General features: G+C 38.8%; 1 protein-coding gene across 2 annotated transcripts in view; it reads right to left on the reverse strand.

Moving 5' to 3' along the window:
- The window catches only part of helz (helicase with zinc finger), a 71,532-nt gene that overhangs the window by 9,098 nt on the left and 42,520 nt on the right, over positions 1 to 19,914 (reverse strand). For both annotated transcript variants that reach the window (XM_036000767.1, XM_031289596.2), the window contains exons 19-26: positions 17,159 to 17,277; positions 15,266 to 15,411; positions 14,386 to 14,533; positions 11,735 to 11,918; positions 8,856 to 9,084; positions 6,626 to 6,911; positions 1,565 to 1,610; positions 464 to 651 (exon numbers count right to left, since the gene is read on the reverse strand). In XM_036000767.1, coding sequence (XP_035856660.1) covers positions 464 to 651; positions 1,565 to 1,610; positions 6,626 to 6,911; positions 8,856 to 9,084; positions 11,735 to 11,918; positions 14,386 to 14,533; positions 15,266 to 15,411; positions 17,159 to 17,277 — 1,346 coding nt within the window. The remainder of the gene's footprint in view (positions 1 to 463; positions 652 to 1,564; positions 1,611 to 6,625; positions 6,912 to 8,855; positions 9,085 to 11,734; positions 11,919 to 14,385; positions 14,534 to 15,265; positions 15,412 to 17,158; positions 17,278 to 19,914) is intronic.

The following is a 19,914-nucleotide window of genomic DNA, read 5'->3' on the forward strand; positions in this document are numbered from 1 at the left end:
AAATACCTAAGTCTTAGTCCTTTCGTTTCAATCATGATCACGTGCAAAAACCACCTGTATGTCGAGTATGACATTAATTTGAACAGTAATGCCTGTGCATACTTTTATTCCATTTAATTGTACTAGGAACCATGTGGAGCTTCATTGTCCATACAATATGTAACACCACATAAATAACATAAATTTAACACAGAAGTGAGCTTCTTAACAGTGGACTGATATCCACTGATATTCTCACATTGTAAATTAAATGATTTGTTTTTCAAAAAATATGCACATATTCCACTGACACATTGACACTTAGAGGTGCAATCTTGCACTTCCATATTTTTCTTTTCAATTTTTTTTGATAGAATCCTTTGTAGTAGCTGAAATATATGACCGTGGCATGTTTTGCACATTGGATAAGTATACATTCTTACACATAGATCTGTCAGTTTGTTACCAGAATCAGGAAACTTACAGGCAGGGGCATGGACATGACCATGTTTCCACCATACACAGCTGGGACGTAGAGGATACTGGCGCCTGTATGAGGATCTATCCTCTGAACAGGACTGGGTGACTTGCCCATGCCAGAAGGTGTGCTACCCAAGGGTGGTGTGAATGCCCGAATAGGGTTTCCCATTAGCACGGCTGGGTTGGGTTGGACTGCAATGAGAGAAGATGGCATGGTATTACAAGTAAATGCAAATGGTTCTTAACCCTAATGTGATGACACATTGATAGTAACGCGTAACACGCAAGCCAAGGCATATCTAACTATTCATAGCTTGAAAAATGTTAGACAATAACCTGTATGATTCTTTTAGAAAGAAACAATGAATAGCTAATGGCCAACATGTATTCATCTTGGTGTGAAGGACAGGAAGAAAGGATTTGCACATATTCCATTTCATTTTTTTTCTCAGTTTAGGCTAATGTAGACGGTAACATCGTATTAACAACTTCTTGCTGTGTTGTTCAAGGCTACATCGCACTGATGGCTTTTATAGCCTCAGGCCTCAGGCATCCATCTGGGCTGCTGCATTAGACTGGCTCATATCAAGCTGTCGTGTTGTGTGCTTGTTTGTATATAGGGAGACAAAGTAAAAAGAAAAGCTTGCAAATGGAAACGCTTTCACTGTTGCACTGTTAAGACCTGACCATAATATACAAAACATATATTGATAAGGACAGAAATGCTATGTGGGTGGATTTTTTTTCTGTATGTGCTTGTATGTGTGAAATGGTCATTGTTATATAAGTAAATTTCAACTGTTAATGCTACAAGGAAACTGACTCATTGATGCCGCGTTTATCAATGGTGGATTATACCTTAATAATATACGTCTGCATATGCCCCAAAGTGCAGGATGAGCTACTGACAAAAAATTGAAAGCCAGTCTGTAATTCAGACATAAAAATAAAAACAAATCCACTTTCAATGTTTTTCAAACGACAACAGAAAGACATAACTTAGGAGCATGAGATAACAATACAGGAAAGGCATTTTTCATAAAATGGTACCCTTTATTATTTAGATAATCAACAGGGGTAAACATGGGCGGTAGAATACACTTACCATATCCTTCAGGTGGAAGGTGCTCGACGTGGTTTGCATGTTTCCCCTGTAAGACAAAAGAATCATTAAAAAGTCACTGAGCAAGACTGTAAAGAAGTGTTCACAGAGGCCAAATGGAAAAGAAAAGTCAGAGTGTGGATGAGTGTGGGGTAAATACACGATTCTGGCAACGGTAAAGCAATATAGGAACTGGGCAAACAGCAGTTCCAGTATGGTCCTGACTGTCCCACATCTGTCACAACAGCCCCTTTCACACAGCCTGTTAAAGACGGGTCTGTTGCTGTAAAGCTGCCTTGCCGTCTGTTTGACGGAAAGGGGGAACAGAGTTGTTGCGCCTTTAAGCAGGCAGCGGAGGTGGTCACAGAGCCGTAACAGAGCTAAACCGGCATATGTGCGAAAGGGAAAGCCGGCATGGCGGGACCACATGCAGTTGCACACATGATGCGCGAGTCGTCCCACAGGTAGATCAAAAAGTGACAAAGCAGCGTTATGGGGCAGCCAAAGCCCCTTACTAACTTACAACTATTCTTAGTAAAATGAAAAAAAAACTCAGTACTTTTTTGTAAGACCATTTGTCAAGTATTTAATTCACCCAGGAGTATAAAATAATAGGCTTTACCATGTGGTTATTTCATATAGACTTTTTATTTAGAGAGAAAACATTCTATATCGTGATATACATTGTTATCGAGATATGAAATTACCTATATCAGGATAGAAGATTTTGGCCATATCGCCCAGCCCTAATTGTATCAATAAATCCCATGAAGACACCAAAGCTATCGATCAATGTATGCTATAAACAGCCACAGCCTGATACAACCTACAGTATGCCTCTGTCCTAGAGAACTCCAAAATATCAAAAACACATGATAGCCAGACACAGATTCGGACACAGATTGCTCAGTTAATTCTGGATCCATTTTGTGACTGCATTTTTGTTTTTCATGCTACAAGTCAACACATCTGTTAAGAAAGGTCTATTCTTTCTACTACTAAATGAAAACAACCAAAAAACCCTTGCTAATCTCTTTCTCCAGGGGCTTCACAATACAGCATCTACAATGTAGATACAGAGAGTTTGAACTGAATGCTGATCAATACTGACACACATGCACAATTACTCATGTGGGGGTGCGCGTGCACACACAAACCCATACATACACAGCAGTGGGCTCACATGAGATCTCCCCATACCTGAGTCTAGGTGGCCCCTTTCTCATGTGTTATTAATCATTACACGCAAGCATACGCAGCAATCTACTTTGAGCTCTTTCAGTGGCTGGTTTTGTAGCCCGCAGTCTCTCGGTTGATTGTGGTGTTAACATGTAGTCCTTGACCGTGAATATGCTTCCTCCTCCATTCCATGAGATCCACTCTGTTGCTATGCTGATATTATATAAAGCGGATATTATTTACCTTTCAGGTAAGGGACACTAGTCATATTACTAGGAAAATATTTGTTGAGTATAATGAAATCCATAAACTAAACTAGTTTTTCCAGTATTTAGGCTGCTACTACGACTATTCACTACTACTGCAGTCTTTTGCACTAGGACTATATTTTTCAGTATTTCAGCAAGTAGTTCTGAACAAAAGGATGGAAAACAATTTGTAAAAAAAAAAAAAAAACTTGAACACTTGACATTACAATACAACCCAGTACACCACCTAAAACTATTCCCTGAAAAATTATGATAGCACCTAAACAAAAATGTAACAGGACTGACTTGTTGTTGTGTTCCTGGTATGAACCAAGACAGAACAAGTTTGAAAGTGAAGGCCATTTGTTAAGAAAAAGTAAGACTAATCCTGCACATAAGACAGTTAAAGATATGGCTGCAAATGCAGTAATTCCAGTATTAAATAGCCTGACTATGTTGAAACCACATTATGAGACAGATCCCAGGTACCAACTAAAAGATAAGTTCAGTAAACAATGTCAAATCAGCCAGGGCCTTGTTTCCTGCCATCCTCACGCACAGCATACTCAATGTTGATTGGTCCTTATGGTTTTATATATATATATGAGGTAGGCATGACATAGCAACCAAATATCAAACTGGTGAAACTAATTTAAAAGTCTCTGCAGAATGCAATGATATTGTAATAAATGCACCAAAGATACAACTGTGAAGCATGTAGTGTTTCATCGAGTAGGATCCCCTTCTTAAAACTGACTGAGGTCTGAGATATTGTCGCAGTGGCAGCTTTGTATGGCTGATATTTTAGGGCGGAACATTAAAGGTGCAGTAGGTAAGACTTATAAAACTAACTTTCTGTCATATTTGCTGAAACTGACCCTATGTTTGAGTAGAACTACATAAAACAGGTAATTAAAAAAAAATCTGGCTCCTCCAGCATCGCCTACAGCCTGTAGTGTGATTTGCAAAAATCCACCACTCCCTGTTCATATGCACCAATCAGGGACAGGGGGGGGGTGTCTAACTGCGTGTCAATCACTGCTCATGCACACGCATTCATTCTCCCTTGTGGGGGGAGGGGCTTAGGAGACCGTTTTGGAATTTAGCGGAAAGGGGGGAGGGACTGAGAAGTTGTTGATGTTCAAATTGCACCTTTAACTGAGCAATGCCAGACTGAAAATGGCGCCCACGGTCTAGTGCTGTGGTTATTTGATCTAGTCATAGATGCGTTGCTGCAACATTTCCTCTGAAAAGTTTGAATAGTGGCAAAAACCAAGCTTAATGTCTCATTTGATCAATTTTCTCAAACAGCAGGAGTCTGCTGAGGATGAAAAGCACAGGATCTTAAAAATACTAGATTACTTTAAACTGGCTGTCATACAGGGTCTTGGTTGCTTGTAATGTTACATTATTAGCCCTAACCATTTTTCCAGCCAAGTTAAAAGTCAAAGAAAAAGAAAAGAAAAAAGGCTCCAGTTTGTCTGTGTAAAACTCCTTTGAGTGTCGAAGTGTAGCAATAATAGTTTGGTCCTCAATGGCACACTCAATCTGTCAGTGAAGTGGTGATGTGTCCTGTGCTGGGTAATCAATGGCAAGAGGTTGCAGGTTGTAGAGAAAAATAGAGATGCAAGAAAGATTGTAATGGAGAGACGCATACTCTATTCTTGAATATGTCCTAGAGGAAGTCACACAAGTTTGACTTAATATCAAACATTTCAATTTGTTCCCAATACCCCCCCTTAAGTATCACTTCTGATTTACAAATAATACATTAAGAAAGAAAGTAATCAATAATTGTTTTAAAAAAGTGGCAATTGCACTTGCAAATCTTTCAATTAAAATGACACTAATTGTGCTAAAGCTGAAACAAATAGCTTTTTAATGTGAGACATATTTAACAAGTGTCACAGTCTTGCATACTTGCGCCAAAACACCATCTGTGTCTGAAAACAGCACTTCACAATATGAAGTCAACTGAAGCATATATGTCTGGCCAGATGGATGCCCAACAATGAACACGCTGCATGCTTTCTCATTTTCTGATGTTTTTACAAGTAATTGCAACTACACATTGTATAGTCTTTTCTGTCCATGTACAATGTTGAGAGTTCGGGTTAGGATTTATTGACCATTTCTGTTGTGCTTACAGTTATGCTGTGAAAAACTAAAATAACTTGGTCAACTGAACCTGATTATTAGGAATTGTATAATACTCACAAGGTGAAGTATTTGTGTAATATTTTTCAGCAGCAAATGTTAACTGTGCACTAAGGCAAATACACTCAACCCATCAACACTATGGTAAGACACTTTTTAAAGCTAAATTAATAATCTATTATTAAACATTTGTATGGATTCATTTGGCTGTATACCACATAGGGGTGTAAGAAAAAAAACGATACACTTGAGTATCGTGATATTTTATTTTGCAATACTGTATCGGTTTTCAAAAACGCAATATCGATTTATTTTTTATTTATTTATTTTTATTTTACGTGCAATAATATTCATGTAAGACAGTGGTTCACGTTTATGTTGTGTTTAAACCCCTTACCGCTAGATGGCTATGCTGAGACACACCACTAGTGTCCTCGCCTAACAGTGCCTAGCAGTGCCTGACTTTTTGCTAGAAGCTAACAATGTAGCTATGGCTGAACTTTGGCCTACTTTAGCGCATAAAAATTTGCTCACTAAGAACCTGTGAACCACAATCCCAAACTGGCAGTTTGATTTTCTGTGTACTTAATTGTTTACCTAAAGTAAACTTCTTTGTCTTTTATGCACATCATGTCTTTTTTTATGTCTTTTTTCTAAAAATTATACTTTAAAAAAAATCCCAATATGTTGCCTTACGCACAGTATCGAAATATATTGCAATATATTGAATCGTGACCCATGTATCATGATACGTATCATATCGCCAGATTCTTGCCAATACAAAGCCCTAAAAAAATATTACATAGTGCATAATGATATCACGTCTGTGTGTGCTGTGTGGATCTGAGCTTAATGGTATGACTGTGGAGAGAGAGGAACTGTGTGTCTCTAAAGGCGGCTGATGCTGCGGAGCTGCGTCTCATTAGGCCCAGTGGGTGATGGCAGCAGGTTGGCAGCTGTGGTGATTTCGTTAACCTTTACCTCAGGGCAGGCAGGGAGGACAGAAAGACACACAAAGACATTTCAACCGGAGCTACACAATCAAACAACACATCCTTCCGCCAAACCTGTGACGCTAATATTGTATCTGTGTTGTTTTTCTGGGGCCAAAATGAACGACCATGAAGTAATTTCCTGTAGTCATTTTAATAGATATGTGTTTTGCGCCCGTGCAAAGCTTTTATCATTGTTCCTCTCTAAAAGCGAGAAGCAATCAATTTATTCCGGATAATTTGTTTACTATTTTCACAAACCAATAAGTGGTTACCCAACACATTACATTAATAGAGAAATCCCTACAAAAAAGAAATTGTTATTTTCAGTATTTACAGAAGAGAAATCTTGTTAGATTTTTAAAAAATTATTTCTACAGTTTGGTGTCAGAATTTGTACTGCCCATGTTGAAATTGCCCATAAAAGAAATGATGGATGGAAACAGTTATTCCTTCCACTGTGCCCGCCCTCATTCAAAAAACCTCACCTTAGGGGGTGACTGCTGCTGCTGCTGCTGCTGCTGCGGACCCTGCTTGTTGGAGGCTGGCTGTGCGTGCTGAGGATGTGGATGGTGGTGGGGATGTAGGACCTGCGAAGAGTGGTGCCCCTGCAGTGGCCTGAGGGCACGAGGGATGAACTCTGGGGCCAATGGGTTGAGGACGTAGGTCTTTTTGAGCTCCAGGGCCTCCAGCTGAGATTTGATCTGCTCAAAGGTGATGCCATGTAGGCTCGTGTTTTCATGGCAGATGGAGATAAAGTGTTCCCAGAATTTTCTGGAAAAGGGAAAAACAAAACAGATGGAGATAAGTTTTAATTCCATTCTCCTTCATCTCTCCTTGTTTGGAGTGAGTGTTTCATGGATCACCGTGTTGATTTTTTTCTGAAGAAGAAATTACTTCTTGGGGGCTAAATATAAAAAAAAACAAATGTAGAAAAAGCATGTGTAAAGCAGGTGTTAAGAGGAGAGGGAAAATGAGAACAAGGAAAATCAGTAAAATGATGAAGCACACCAAACGGAAAGAAAATTAAAGCTAGGAGGCAAAATGGGAGTAGCAGGAATGCAAGAAAGAAAATATCAAAGGGCCCAATAATCTATTAGTATACTGTCTTTAAATGAGCGGTTAGCTGTTTTGGTCCTCATACAGGAGTTGTCATACAAGAGTGGGTGGAAATCCCACACAATATTAGTGTGCTAACTATTGTAGCCTGCTAATCCTTATTTACTTTACATTATTCTTTATTCAGGACACAAAAAAACGGTCCATAGCACAATACAAAACATAGAAAAAGACAGACAAATATAAGACAAAACACATACAATAAAAAATGACTACAACAGTCAGAGTTCCACAATACACAAAAGGAGTGTTCAGATATTAGCGTATAGACTAAAATGCCAATGGTTCCACAATCTCGAAGTGAACCTAACCGCACTCATTGCAGGGTTCACTAGTGTTGCAATTATGCTGTTGGATGACTCAGTTAGTCTACACATACATCTGTACATGAGATTCCAGAGTACAGCAGGACAGGTGGATACATCAACACTTTGGCTTGCACTTATTGGCATGATAGATAATAGCATGCTAAATTATTTTTAGCTGGAAAATGTAAATCATTAACATGTGGGGGTACAGTTTTTTTTTGACATTTTAACAGTACACCATCCACGGTATTTGCTGTTTCAGCTTTATGATAAAGTAGTAACTGCAGCTCATCACATAACCAGTTCACTTTGTAAAACTGATCCACAACACAGAAATCGGCAACAAATTGATTTAGCCTTTTACCTTTAGTTACATCCTAATTCACCTAAGCTACTCCCTACTGACTGTATCTTAACACTTCCTGCAGCTGCTTCACTAACCAAGATCTGTCATTCCTGGGAGGAGGCTCAATGTGCATGGTCAAAAAAATGCATCCATTTTGGACATATCAATTCACTTGTTCCATTTCTGCAGAATGACATTTGCAAACAACCACAACAGCAAAAGTCCTGACATGTTATAATAACCAGCGGAGGCAAACACGGACAGTTGCTATGGAGATGGATGGTGGGCAAGGGGATCTAAGAGTGAATACGTTAAAGAGATTTTAAATAGGGGGTGGCAGCAAATGGCTCCTCATAGCTATGAGCTACTGTATATGAAACTATGATGATAACCCAAAGCTCAATAAATGCAGAAAAATAAACAGGGTCCAATCTGAACAAACAGGTCAAAACTTCAATTACTGATGATGTCCATGTCATGTGATTCACCCACACAAGGCTCTTTCTCCTTTCCCAGTCATACAACTTCTTTTTTAATTTGTATTATTTTGTTCTTTTCCTCTTTTGCTGTTTCTCTGCAAACTCAGCTCGTGCACAACTTTCTGTTTGTTTTGCATTTACACAGCCAGGGCTGTGTAAGCACACCAGATTTCTTTTTTAGCACACACAGAAAATAGAGAGCAAGGTGACCGTGAGGAGATATTCGCTGAATTTGACAAAAAGTGTAATGGATTAACATTGCTTACTATACCTTTAATGGCTTCAGGAAACCCTAATCAAAATATATCTAGTATTACGCAAATCAATATAAGACCAAATAACAAAGGTCATTGATCCCGTAGATTTACCACATCACAAGAACAGTCGTTCCTTATAACTATCACTTTCCATAAAGATCTGTTATGTTACAGTATTGAAGGCTTTAGTCAAAAGTGCCATTATTTACCTGCAGCGCCCAACAGAGCACAGTGCTATGGGGTCTCCCACAACTGCAACCAGGGACTGGGCTCTGGTGATGGCCGTGTTGAGTAGCTTGTAGTTGGAGAGGAATCCATAGTCAAGGTCCTCTGTTGAGTCTTCAACTAGCTGCTCTTTACGTTTGATGGCCGTCTGCTTGTGTTTGCAGGTATGACGCGTCCGCACCGTGCTGAGAAACAGCACCCGGAACTGTTTACCTGCAAACATGTTTTTTTATTATGAAGTCTCTAAGTACTCTGAATGAATGACAACTCTTTGAGGAACTTAAAGCTGGGGTAGGCAGGTTTTTTTGGGCATCATTAGGAGAAAAAAACCCATACAATCTATTACAAATGAATTACAAATATTGTAATTGGTCTGAGACTTTTGCACCTCCTCTTTGCTCGGTTTTTAGATGTTCTCCATTTGCTTTCATGACATTTGATATCAGTGGAAACTGAAACTATTTACATGCATCAAGTATTGCTACAAATAAAGGAGCCAAATAACCATTTCTCTAAAAAGGGAAACTTAGATCTAGTAATAATTTGATCTTCTAATTACTTTGGAGGTTGTTGATAGAACACAAACATATATCATGCACATGTGAGTTAAATTTAAATTTCAAGCTGTGTGTGTGTGTGTGTGTGTGTGTGTTTCCACATGTTTCATGTGTGATTAATGAGGAAGTTAATGAGCTGTGGAAGGCAGCTGGATGCAATACAAGTGGGAACTGCATGAGACTGAAGCAGACGAGAGATTGGGGGAAGAAACCCAACTCATACCCTCCTTATACTGGATTATATGAAGGGCAATATGAACACTGATATCTGCAGTGAAAAATATCAGGGATTTGTCTTTAAGGTAATGTAGCTCTCATTTTAAGCATAATTATGACTGAAGATTGACTCTTATATTGTCTTACACACAGCAATATGTGAGACAAGCGTCATGGAGAAATAATAATGAGGCACTTGGGGATTAAGATTTTTGTCTGTAACTATTGTATTTTTAATTGCCTGACCACAGCTGCTTTGTTCCAGTATTCAATTTATAATAATACACCATCAAATTAAAGATTTAGTAGGTAACTTTTTGTCATATTTTTGACAGTAACACATGAGGGTGTAACGGTACGCAAAAATCACGGTTCGGTACGTACCTCGGTTTTAAAGTCACGGTTCGGTTCATTTTCGGTACAGTAAGGGAAAGAAATGCAAACATTAAACTGCAGGTTGTTTATTACTATAAACTTTTTTTTAACAATTGTTTACACTTTTTAAAACACTTTTTAATAAAATATAATAAATAAAATATATATAAAATAAAAAAGAATAAGAAAAATACTGCTGCAAAGTTCTCCACTAAATGAAATACTCTGTCTCAAACCAATATCACATAATAAAATATAATGAAAAATATAAATAAATAACTATGGATTACAGTGCAGCATTATCAATCAGCTGCTATAAAAACACCAATTGCTTTCGTTATTGCGTTGGCCCAATCGGAATTACCAGCAAAGGTCTGTTTAAATGCCAACGGGAGCTGCGTTTGAATTACGATCGTTTTTTCCTTGTAGTAGTGATGTTCACACTCGCGTGATGCCTTTTCAAGTGCGTTAGCAACGTCGGCACACTGCTTTCGTCTTATCGACTAGTCTTTGTCCGTTGACATATTTCACTGGGAAACCGAAGCGTTCCCAAACAGGAGACCTTAATGATATGGGTGGCTCTTCATGCTCCGGCTTGTCCATACTGTCTATGGGCTTGTCTGCATTGGCCATGACGCTAGCTAGCGAGAGGCTGGGCTAAAGCGTGCCGTGTATGTTGTTGTACAGCACGCGGTGTCTGATTTTTATTTTTTTCCCCAAACCACTTCAGCGGAAATCCCGCCCTGCAGTCAATTTCATTGGTTTAGGTTACAGTGACGGCGGGTAGGTTTAGAGATCAGTGTTTGGTGTAGGCAATCTGTACAGTGATTGACATATTGACATGACCAATGAAAACTTTAGAATCAGCTGCAGGGCGGGATTTGCGCTGAACGCGGAGACTTCCGCCACTTAATATGTTCGTGTGGAAACACGAAAATTGACCTATGTTCCGCACACAAAAGATTGCGTTCGGCCGTTCAGTGCACATGTGCACCGTACCGAAAGCCCTGTACTGAAACGGTCCGGTACAAATACACGTACCGTTACACCCCTAGTAACACATGACATTTTTTACAGTTTGACCGCAGTTCACGAGCAGTGATTGACTAGAGACTACTCGGCTCTGATTGATTTCCTTCTGCCATTTGGAAGGAGGCAGTTTTATTTTTATTTTTTTTAACAGATGATCAGATCTGATGTAATACTTTCAGGATATAGTGACAGTTTGAGCAAATGTGACAAAAAGTAAGTTTTTTTTATGAAAGTTACCAATTGTAGCTTTAACAGATAAAACCCAAATGTACTAAGGCCTTTAATAATCTACATTTAGTCAATTTTGCATGCAGGACACAAACAAGGTAATTTAAATCTGAAAATATTCAAACTGGTACATTAATGTAGCACTAGTTTCAGTGTTTGAGTCAGTAACTACACACATAAATATGCTAATCCTTATTATCAGACCCAAACCGAATGTTTTTTTTGTTTTGTTTTCAGCATTGATCCAAAATGAAAATCTGCAAAGTTTAGGGGAATGATTTTATTTTTTTTGCTTGTAATGTGATACGACAATATTTATTTAGGATAACAAAGAAAATTTAAAAATTTTTTAAAATCTGCGGAGTTGTCGTCGGAATTCTGCAGGCGCAGATTCCGTGTGGGCTATTTATTATTAAAACAAAGCATGAGCAAGTTGGTTAATACTTATTCCTCACCTTGGACATTGAGCACTCTTTCCACGCTGACCTCATGCATTCTCTTCTTTCGGAGCTCAGCACGAATGCGGAACACCTGGTCAGCGTATGGTGACACCACTCCAATGCTGCAATCGTCTAGCTTGCCCCAGGCCACTGGCCACTTCTTGCGCAACTCCTCCACCCGCTCCACGATCTCAAATACCTGAGGAGATGGAGAAGCAACATTAGAGAAAGAGGCGACAACCAGGCTTAATGTCATGCTTTCTTCACACCCTGATCCCTGCACACAAAAAGAACTCGTCAGAGACTAAGGGGTATTTTCCACCCATGCAAACAGGCAACAGTAGGGGACAAAATATTTGGAGATCAAAGGAGGATTTATGAGCTGCATGACACTGAGGAATCTAAATCAACATGTAAAATAGGGAGCTATGGCTTGATGCAAATGGATGAGTTGTTTTCCAGAAAAGCAAGGTATTCCAGACCAACATTTTATCATGCATTGCTAAATGAAAAAACAAATGTTCGATTGGATTATAAAACCATACTTCTACTTAAACTACTACTTAAAATTTGAATAATCTTCACTGGTGTTTATGATTTTATGTGTTAGCAAAGTACAGACATATGCTTAGATATTAGTTATTAAAGCAAGAGTTGGTATTTTGAGGATATAGACTATGATAATGTTGTTAACGGTTTGACATGGGTGCTGTATCAAAAAGACGGGAGGTAATTAATTTGGCATTGCTGACAGTTTGGGAGCAAAATCAAGAAAGCATACGCGGTTTAATTGGCCTGAACATGTCAGCAAGGGTCAGGGGTCAGACACAGCAAATAACCACAAACAAGTGAGTCTAGAGAGGAACCAATAAGAATATCATGGGTGTCAGCTCCTAATTAAGTTTATGGGTTTCATCTTCAGTTATGACTAAAAGACAGTGGGTGTGATGAGGCGAAATAAACAGCGCTCATCAGTTTTGGATAATCATTCTGCTTTGGACTTCAGTCAACCAAACTCAACTGAACAATCTAAATCTAATTTAATTTAATTATAATCAAAGCCTTGAATTATGTATTTCAAACTGGGGTCTACAAAACCAACAACCATGCATCATTTGAAAGTTAAAATGCTTAAGAAAATAATCTATTTCACACATACAGTATATTAATCAAACTGATTGGCTGAAGCCCAAATATTTAATTCTTTTCTCAAATTTTTAGATTGGACTATTACCTGTGTTTTCATTACAACCACAGTAGTAGTTGCAGTAGGGGTGCAAATTGGATAAATATTTTCAGATTGTCCTAACACTGTTTTAGATCGCTGATACTGGCACTATGTGTGAAAAAGGAAGAGATGGTACTGGACAGTAGTCAGTAGAGGATCATAGTCCAGTGGTCATACATGATGAACCAATCAATCAAGTCTGCTCTAGGAAAGCAACTATTATAGACTTTGTTGGTACGATCATAGTCTAAAGAATAATCGCGGTTATCACGATTATTATGCATTCATTTATTTCACTACTAATGTATAAAATCACATGAACACTAGATTTTAATGTGGTATTTATTGCTGCCTTTTAAAACAGAAATAACACATTAAAAGTTTTGATTGTGTTGAAAATGATTATATGATCAATAGTCAACCTTCTCTTTTTCACCTGAAAAGATTAGAGACTAGAAGTGAATAACACCACAAACAAAGGCCAAGTTGGCAACAACGTTTATGTTGTCAGGGAGGTTTAATAAGAACTGCACACACTGCTACACATAACGGGCAGTCAGTTAACACTCGGTGTAGCGGAGCCTTTACGATTGATTAACCGTGACATTTTAAAGTGTGGTTAATAGTGAAATAGGTTGACCAGTGCATCCCTAGTCTGCTCCTACAAGTACCTTGGAGGATTATGTTTTTATATATATATATATATATATATATATATATATATATATATATATATATATATATCCTTATTATGCATATACATTTTCTACATTCCTGTTTACACTCCGTTTATTACTCAGTTTATAAAAACAGGATCATGTAAACAATGATCTCCCACGGACCTCTAGCGGCCGCCCGCAGGAGTTCAGTTCTCTAAGGGTTAATAACCTTAAAAATATCCCCTTTAAAGTACATTTAGAACAGATAAAAAAATTACGTTCAATCGTGAGTTAACTATGGACAATCATGCGATTAATCATCATGATTCAATATTTTAATCAATTGACAGCCCTATTTAGTTTTAAACGTTTTTAGGAAAGTGGTGGAAAAATAATTCATAAATACATTAGCTCCATGGCACAGGACTGGAAAATGTTGTATTAAAGGTGCTGTAGGTAGGATTGCGAAGATCCAGGACTTAGCCAAAAAATTTGAACATCGACAACTTCTCAGTCCCTCCCCCCTTTCCGCTAAAGCCCAAAATGGTCTCCTAAGCCCCTCCCCCCACAAGGGAGAATGAATGCGCATGCATAAGCAGTGATTGACACGCAGTTAGAGCCACACTACAGGCTATAGGTAGTGCCAGAGGAGCCGGATTCTTCTTTTTTTTTTTAATTACCTGCTTTGTGTAGTTCTACTCGAACATAGGGTCAGTTTCAGCAAATATGACAGAAAGTTAGTTTTTGCAGAACAGCAAAACCAATTCTAACTTTGATACCTCTGCGTTGTTGTAGTAGGCAGTGCTATTCTTCTCCTGGACATCTTCTCCTCTGGCTGTGAAGAAGGTCAGAGGGTAGAAGTCCTTATGGGAAGGCTGCTTCCCACTTGCCATCAACTTCCCATCATAAAACAATTCTGACGTGTAGCTGTAAGAAGGGAGGAGAAGAAGGGGTGAGAGAAAGGGATGCAAAAAAGGAAAGCAAAACGAGTGGGATATGAGAATGGAGTATATTTGTGCAAAGAAATCAGAAGTCACTGATAATTTAAGCCAAAGAAAACGCTGGTTAAAGTTGGTTGGGCAATTCTTTGTCCTGTTAATCATTTTATATACATTTCCCTGTAATACAACCTGGGGTATATGAGATTTTGGGATTGAAAAACAAAACCATTTTTAATGTGAGAATGATTAAAGATACATTGTGTATGTTACCAGCAAGCATGATAACTTAAAATCTAAACGGATCTTTTCAAAATCTAAAACGTGAAAACTTCATGTGCCGCTGTGTGTGTGTGTGTGTGTGTGTGTGTGTGTGTGTGTGTGTGTGTGTGTAGACAATTTTTGCCGCTGTAAACCTCTTTGTGTCTGCTAAAAATTCAAAGTGGAGTTCCAAGTTCATATTTAATCTTCTCACCAGTACCTGTAGCAATACACCTAAACCTGTGCAGCGCCTGGTGTTGTTTTGTCAAAGAGCTATTGTCAGCCCAAACATTTCCTTAATGACTCCAATTTCCTAGCTAGACAACCCAGGTCTGTCAATTCTTCACCTGTGTTTCCCCTTTTCCTCCTGACCCATTCCTCCCACCCCCTCTTCTCTCGAGTATTTCAGCCTCTCCTCCCACCGTTTCGACACAACACATTGTTGAGGGCTCACACCTACTTGATGATAGCTTCATGAGAGCGGTAGTTCTCGCACAGGAGGATGCGGCAAGGGTATTCAGGGGGGTAGTGCTCATACAGTCGGTCCAGCAGTGACACATGCAGGTTACGCTCCCGCGCAAACTCGCTGTACACAAATGGACTGAGCTGCAAATCGAGGGACACAAAATGGAGAGAGCGAAAGAGGTTGGGAGGGAGAGACAGAAAGCAAAGTTAGTTTCAAAGCATGAACAAGGTAGTTTACCATTCTCACATCATTACTTTTCCTTTCTATTCAAGTATGAATTTCAATTTGGTATACTGAATCAATTCCAAGGCTAACAAAGAGGTGTCAAACCATGTACCACACATGGATAAGGCACACAGCAAATGAAGGTCAAGTTTTACACCAAACATCTGAGTTTGGTTGCCCTGGGCTCGATAGTCCCTGGAACAATCTTTTAAAAAAGAGCTATTATTTAGGTTGGATACTTCAAATATTATTAAATTTAAATTACTTAAACTATGAGAACTATTCTTGTTTTGAGGGAGTTCTGATAAGTGAGTTGTTACTCCCATTGTGACTTGCAAGCACTTCCATCTGGTGTGCATGCCAACAAACAAACAGACCTTGAGTTGCAGTGATTATAGTAGAATTTACTCGCAGTGTGTGAACATGCCAAATTCAATTTGGTTTGGAGTATATATGCAGTGGCCAGTCTTAGTTACACATCTGCTCCAATGTGGCACTGCTTGCAAGCCAAGGCAGAATAGCATTTGATTGTTTGATATAATCAAACCACAGGTGGCATTTGATTCCTTATCTCTTGTAGGCAATAAATCAAATACGTGAATAAATCAAACATAAAGCAGTAGCTCCTCCAATACCTATAACAGTCTTAATTATTTTGTGTGTATTATTCCTCTGGTCTGACAGTAGTGAGTAAGATTTGTGATCATGATCCCAATGTGCTTTGATTCAAACAAGGTTACACATTTGCAAAACTGCAAACACCCACAAAAACATGCAGACTCATTTTCCTTTTATCTTTAAACCACTGCCATGTACAATACAGCAATTCATCTTTTGTTTAAATCTTAATTCAAGCCTGAGAGTTAGAGAAGGTCAGCTAGCTGTAATGAGGCCCCACGCAGTCAATAAGAAAGCAAACCATCAATAGAGGGCTTAGCCTTCACTGACTTGTCTTCTCTTCCACTGCTGAATAATGATGGTAAACTGTTATAGTGAGAGCAGACAGGAGAAACTGAGGAGACGGAGAATGATAAAGGGCAACATCCTTCCTTGGAGCACCTTCTTTCCTTGGAGTTACTAAGCTATTATATTGGAGAGAAGTGTGGAAGGAGAAACGTGTGAGACAAAGTGATTGAGAAAGAGACATATGGATACACAGGTGGACCTTGTCTTTTAAATCCATTTTTATTTGCTCCGAGGAATATCAGAAAGGGATTGGGTAATTAAAGCAGCTTTTGCACAGTAGACTCCTGCCTCGTCTTCATCAGCTGCCTACTGGTAATCCTGTGCCACTGTCTAAATAATTCCTTATGTTGGCTTAGAAAGTTTGACTGTAAGTTTATATGGCTGAAGTGGTCTCCGGAACCACAGTGCTACAGTTGCTGCTGTCTGTTCTTTTGTATTTTGAGTAAGAGTGGAGACTCATCCACAGCAAAGTGCAAATGGAGTTATTTCTTCTACTTGATGTCACAGCTACTAGTTGCGCCTGTATTGCATCCCTCCTTCTAAGTATTCTTTTGTTTGTTTTTTAGAATACATACAATGATCTTTGTTTGAGAGAATAAACCCAAGACCCTATAAAATGCAATTACATTATCTTGTAGTGAATAAGCAGCACAGAAATGCTGCATTTTTTCCACTAGAGAAACTCTTCGTACTTACCTGCATATGGTCTCCAGCCAGCACAACACGGGTGTTCTTGCTAGCTAGAGCAAAAGGCATGATGGTTTCACACTCCATGGCCTGGGCCGCTTCGTCCAATAGGATATGAGTGAACAACCCTGCCAAAACAAATAGGACACCCACATCAATTTACTCAATAGTATTTTAAGTACATATATGCTTGTATACAGCGTACTGCCCAAAAAATGCACAGTTGAGTATCCTCTTGAACTCATAAATTTTTTAAATCTACAGTTCTTTTTACAATTTTGATATTGATGCTATATTGATTTTAAAAAGGGATTGAACAGTAGCCTAACCCTGATTCAAAAAGATCAAGCAGTGCTCGGCAGTATAGTGGGGTGGGTGGGTGGTGGGGGGGGGGGATGAAACGGCATGGCAAATGAGTGCTGGAGCGGTGAAGAGAGGCTGAATAAAAACCAGCCAACAGCCTCTGAAGTCCGAGCACAATTTCCACAGGAAAGTATATGCAGATATCAAATGTGACGGTTGAAAACAACAAAATAGAGACAGGGACTGTCAAAAAGTAAACAAACAACAGAAACATGGGCTGACAAGAAAAAAGGTGGCGCAGTTTCATTTGAGGCAACATTCACTTCATTGTAATTGCCTTTCAACAAATGCCTGCAAAACGTATTGATTTTCTCCAACTATAAAGCCTCAAACCAGTGTTCTCTCTAAACTGTGTGTGCACGTCATTGAAGGGTATGCGATCCATGTTCCCCAACTGTGTAGCTGATAAAAAGGCCTTCACTTTTCTCTTTTATGTTTTTGCATACAGATTTGCAGAATGTTTGTTCCTAGTTTATTTTATATCCATTTACATTCAGTTTTCTGTGATTTTTACAGGAAATTGATTGTTTTGAAACTAATTAGTTGTATTTGAAATTGTTTTTAGTTAAGTTTATTTTAATGATTTTATTTACTTTGTTTTTCATCAAGAATTGGGGACATCCTTGATAAGCATTTTAGGCTTTTGTCCTCCCTTGCATATTATGTTATTTATATTGCTCTTTAATGTTTTTTCATGTGCTATTAAAAAAATGAAAACAAAATGGTGTGTATAATTGGGTTTATCTATTAGAGCTTGTGAAGTGAGAAATGTCCCTTTAGAGCTGTAAAGTGTTTTATGCTTTGAAGCTGGTGGTGGTGTTGAATCCGTCTCAACTTTATTGCAGTATTGATGGAAAAAACAAAACAAAAAACGAATATTCAAATCCCCAAATTATAAATCGAATACCTATCCAATGAACAAATATCCGAATAGTCTAATATTCAGATCCAGCCCTATTGTTTTTCATCCCTACATGGAATATTACTTGCTCAACAATGCAGCCAAGTGGACTTGAAATCATGTAGATGTGCTGCCCTTCTATCACACAGTAAATTATTAAGGCCAGACTCTTTTGTTGAGTCCATCTATATATTGTAGACAGCAGGAGCCCTACTGCATCCTGCCTACTTGCTCTTTTACTTTACCAGGCAGTGAAGGAGAGATAATGAGGGAGGCAGAGATGGTCTTTATGAGTGCTATGTAGACAAAGAGAAGGAGCATGGTGCTCAAAGTTTCACCTGGGACATGGCTGCCCACCTTGGGGAACATTTCTTTAAACCAGAGGTCCAAATTACATTTCTGTAGCCGCTATCTGTCATTGGGATAATAATGGTGTTTGAATTTGGGAATGACAGTGGTAAAAGAAAGAAGGAGGGAGGGATAATAAGCAGAGGTGAAAGAGGTCAGAGGCACAGTGTTGCAGAAGTGATTTGGGGGAGAGATGACTGTTTAATAATAAATGGCAGCTCCTACACCTCACACACCCAGTCTCTCACATTCTCCCTTTCACAGTCTCGTTCTGACCTTTTCACACTGTAAAAGTAATCTGTGGGTGTAAAAAGGTCTGTCCAGATAACTCAAGCTTTGTAAATATCAGGTTTATAGGCTTTGTCAAACTCTGTCAAAGATTGTACTGCTTAGAGCAGGGTTGGGAAACTATTTTGGGTTATTGGGACATTGTTCTTGAATGCGTTCTAGTTACCTTGCACGACAGCTGGATTCTTGCGATATCACGAGATCATGCAAGAATCGCGGGATCGCATATCACACGAAAATCCCTCGTCAGGCTTCAAGTAAATGTGTTTCTGTCTAAACAGCAGTGAACCAAACCAATCAGCATCCGGTGAGAAGCTACTGGCAGTTATGGGTGTGGTTTAGGTGTGCGTGACGCCCGCGACTGTTAGTTTCAAAACAACAATGGCGGACAGGATAGACAGATGGTTCAACCAATCCCCTGCCATGTATTATTTGAAAGTGCCTGGCCTTTTCCAAACAGTTTCCAATGAGAACTTCTCCGATGGTTCTGTGTAACAAACCACCTGGCTCGTCAGGTTAGTGTTCTGGTGCCTGCCACACAATGTGAATCCATTATGAGCCTAACTTAATTTCAGATAACAACATTCCCTTATTGACCACAGTATGAGCTATAGTCTTGAACCTTTATCAACAGGCTGCGAGATCCAGTAGCTTCCAGACAGCTCAATATTCACATGTGCCCAGCACAGCATCATCTTTGGAAGTGCACACGTCTCTCCTTTACCTTCAAATAAGCTCATTTAAAGTATTTCATTTCTAGAGTGGTTTATTTAACAAATTTAAAGTTTTTTTGGGCTTAAGAAATAATAATGAAATGTGACATTCATTATAGATAATTGTATTATTGTTCTGTGACTGCCAAATT

Source organism: Sander lucioperca, chromosome 4 (genome assembly GCF_008315115.2).
Source record: "Sander lucioperca isolate FBNREF2018 chromosome 4, SLUC_FBN_1.2, whole genome shotgun sequence".
Classification (NCBI taxonomy): Eukaryota; Metazoa; Chordata; class Actinopteri; order Perciformes; family Percidae; genus Sander; species Sander lucioperca.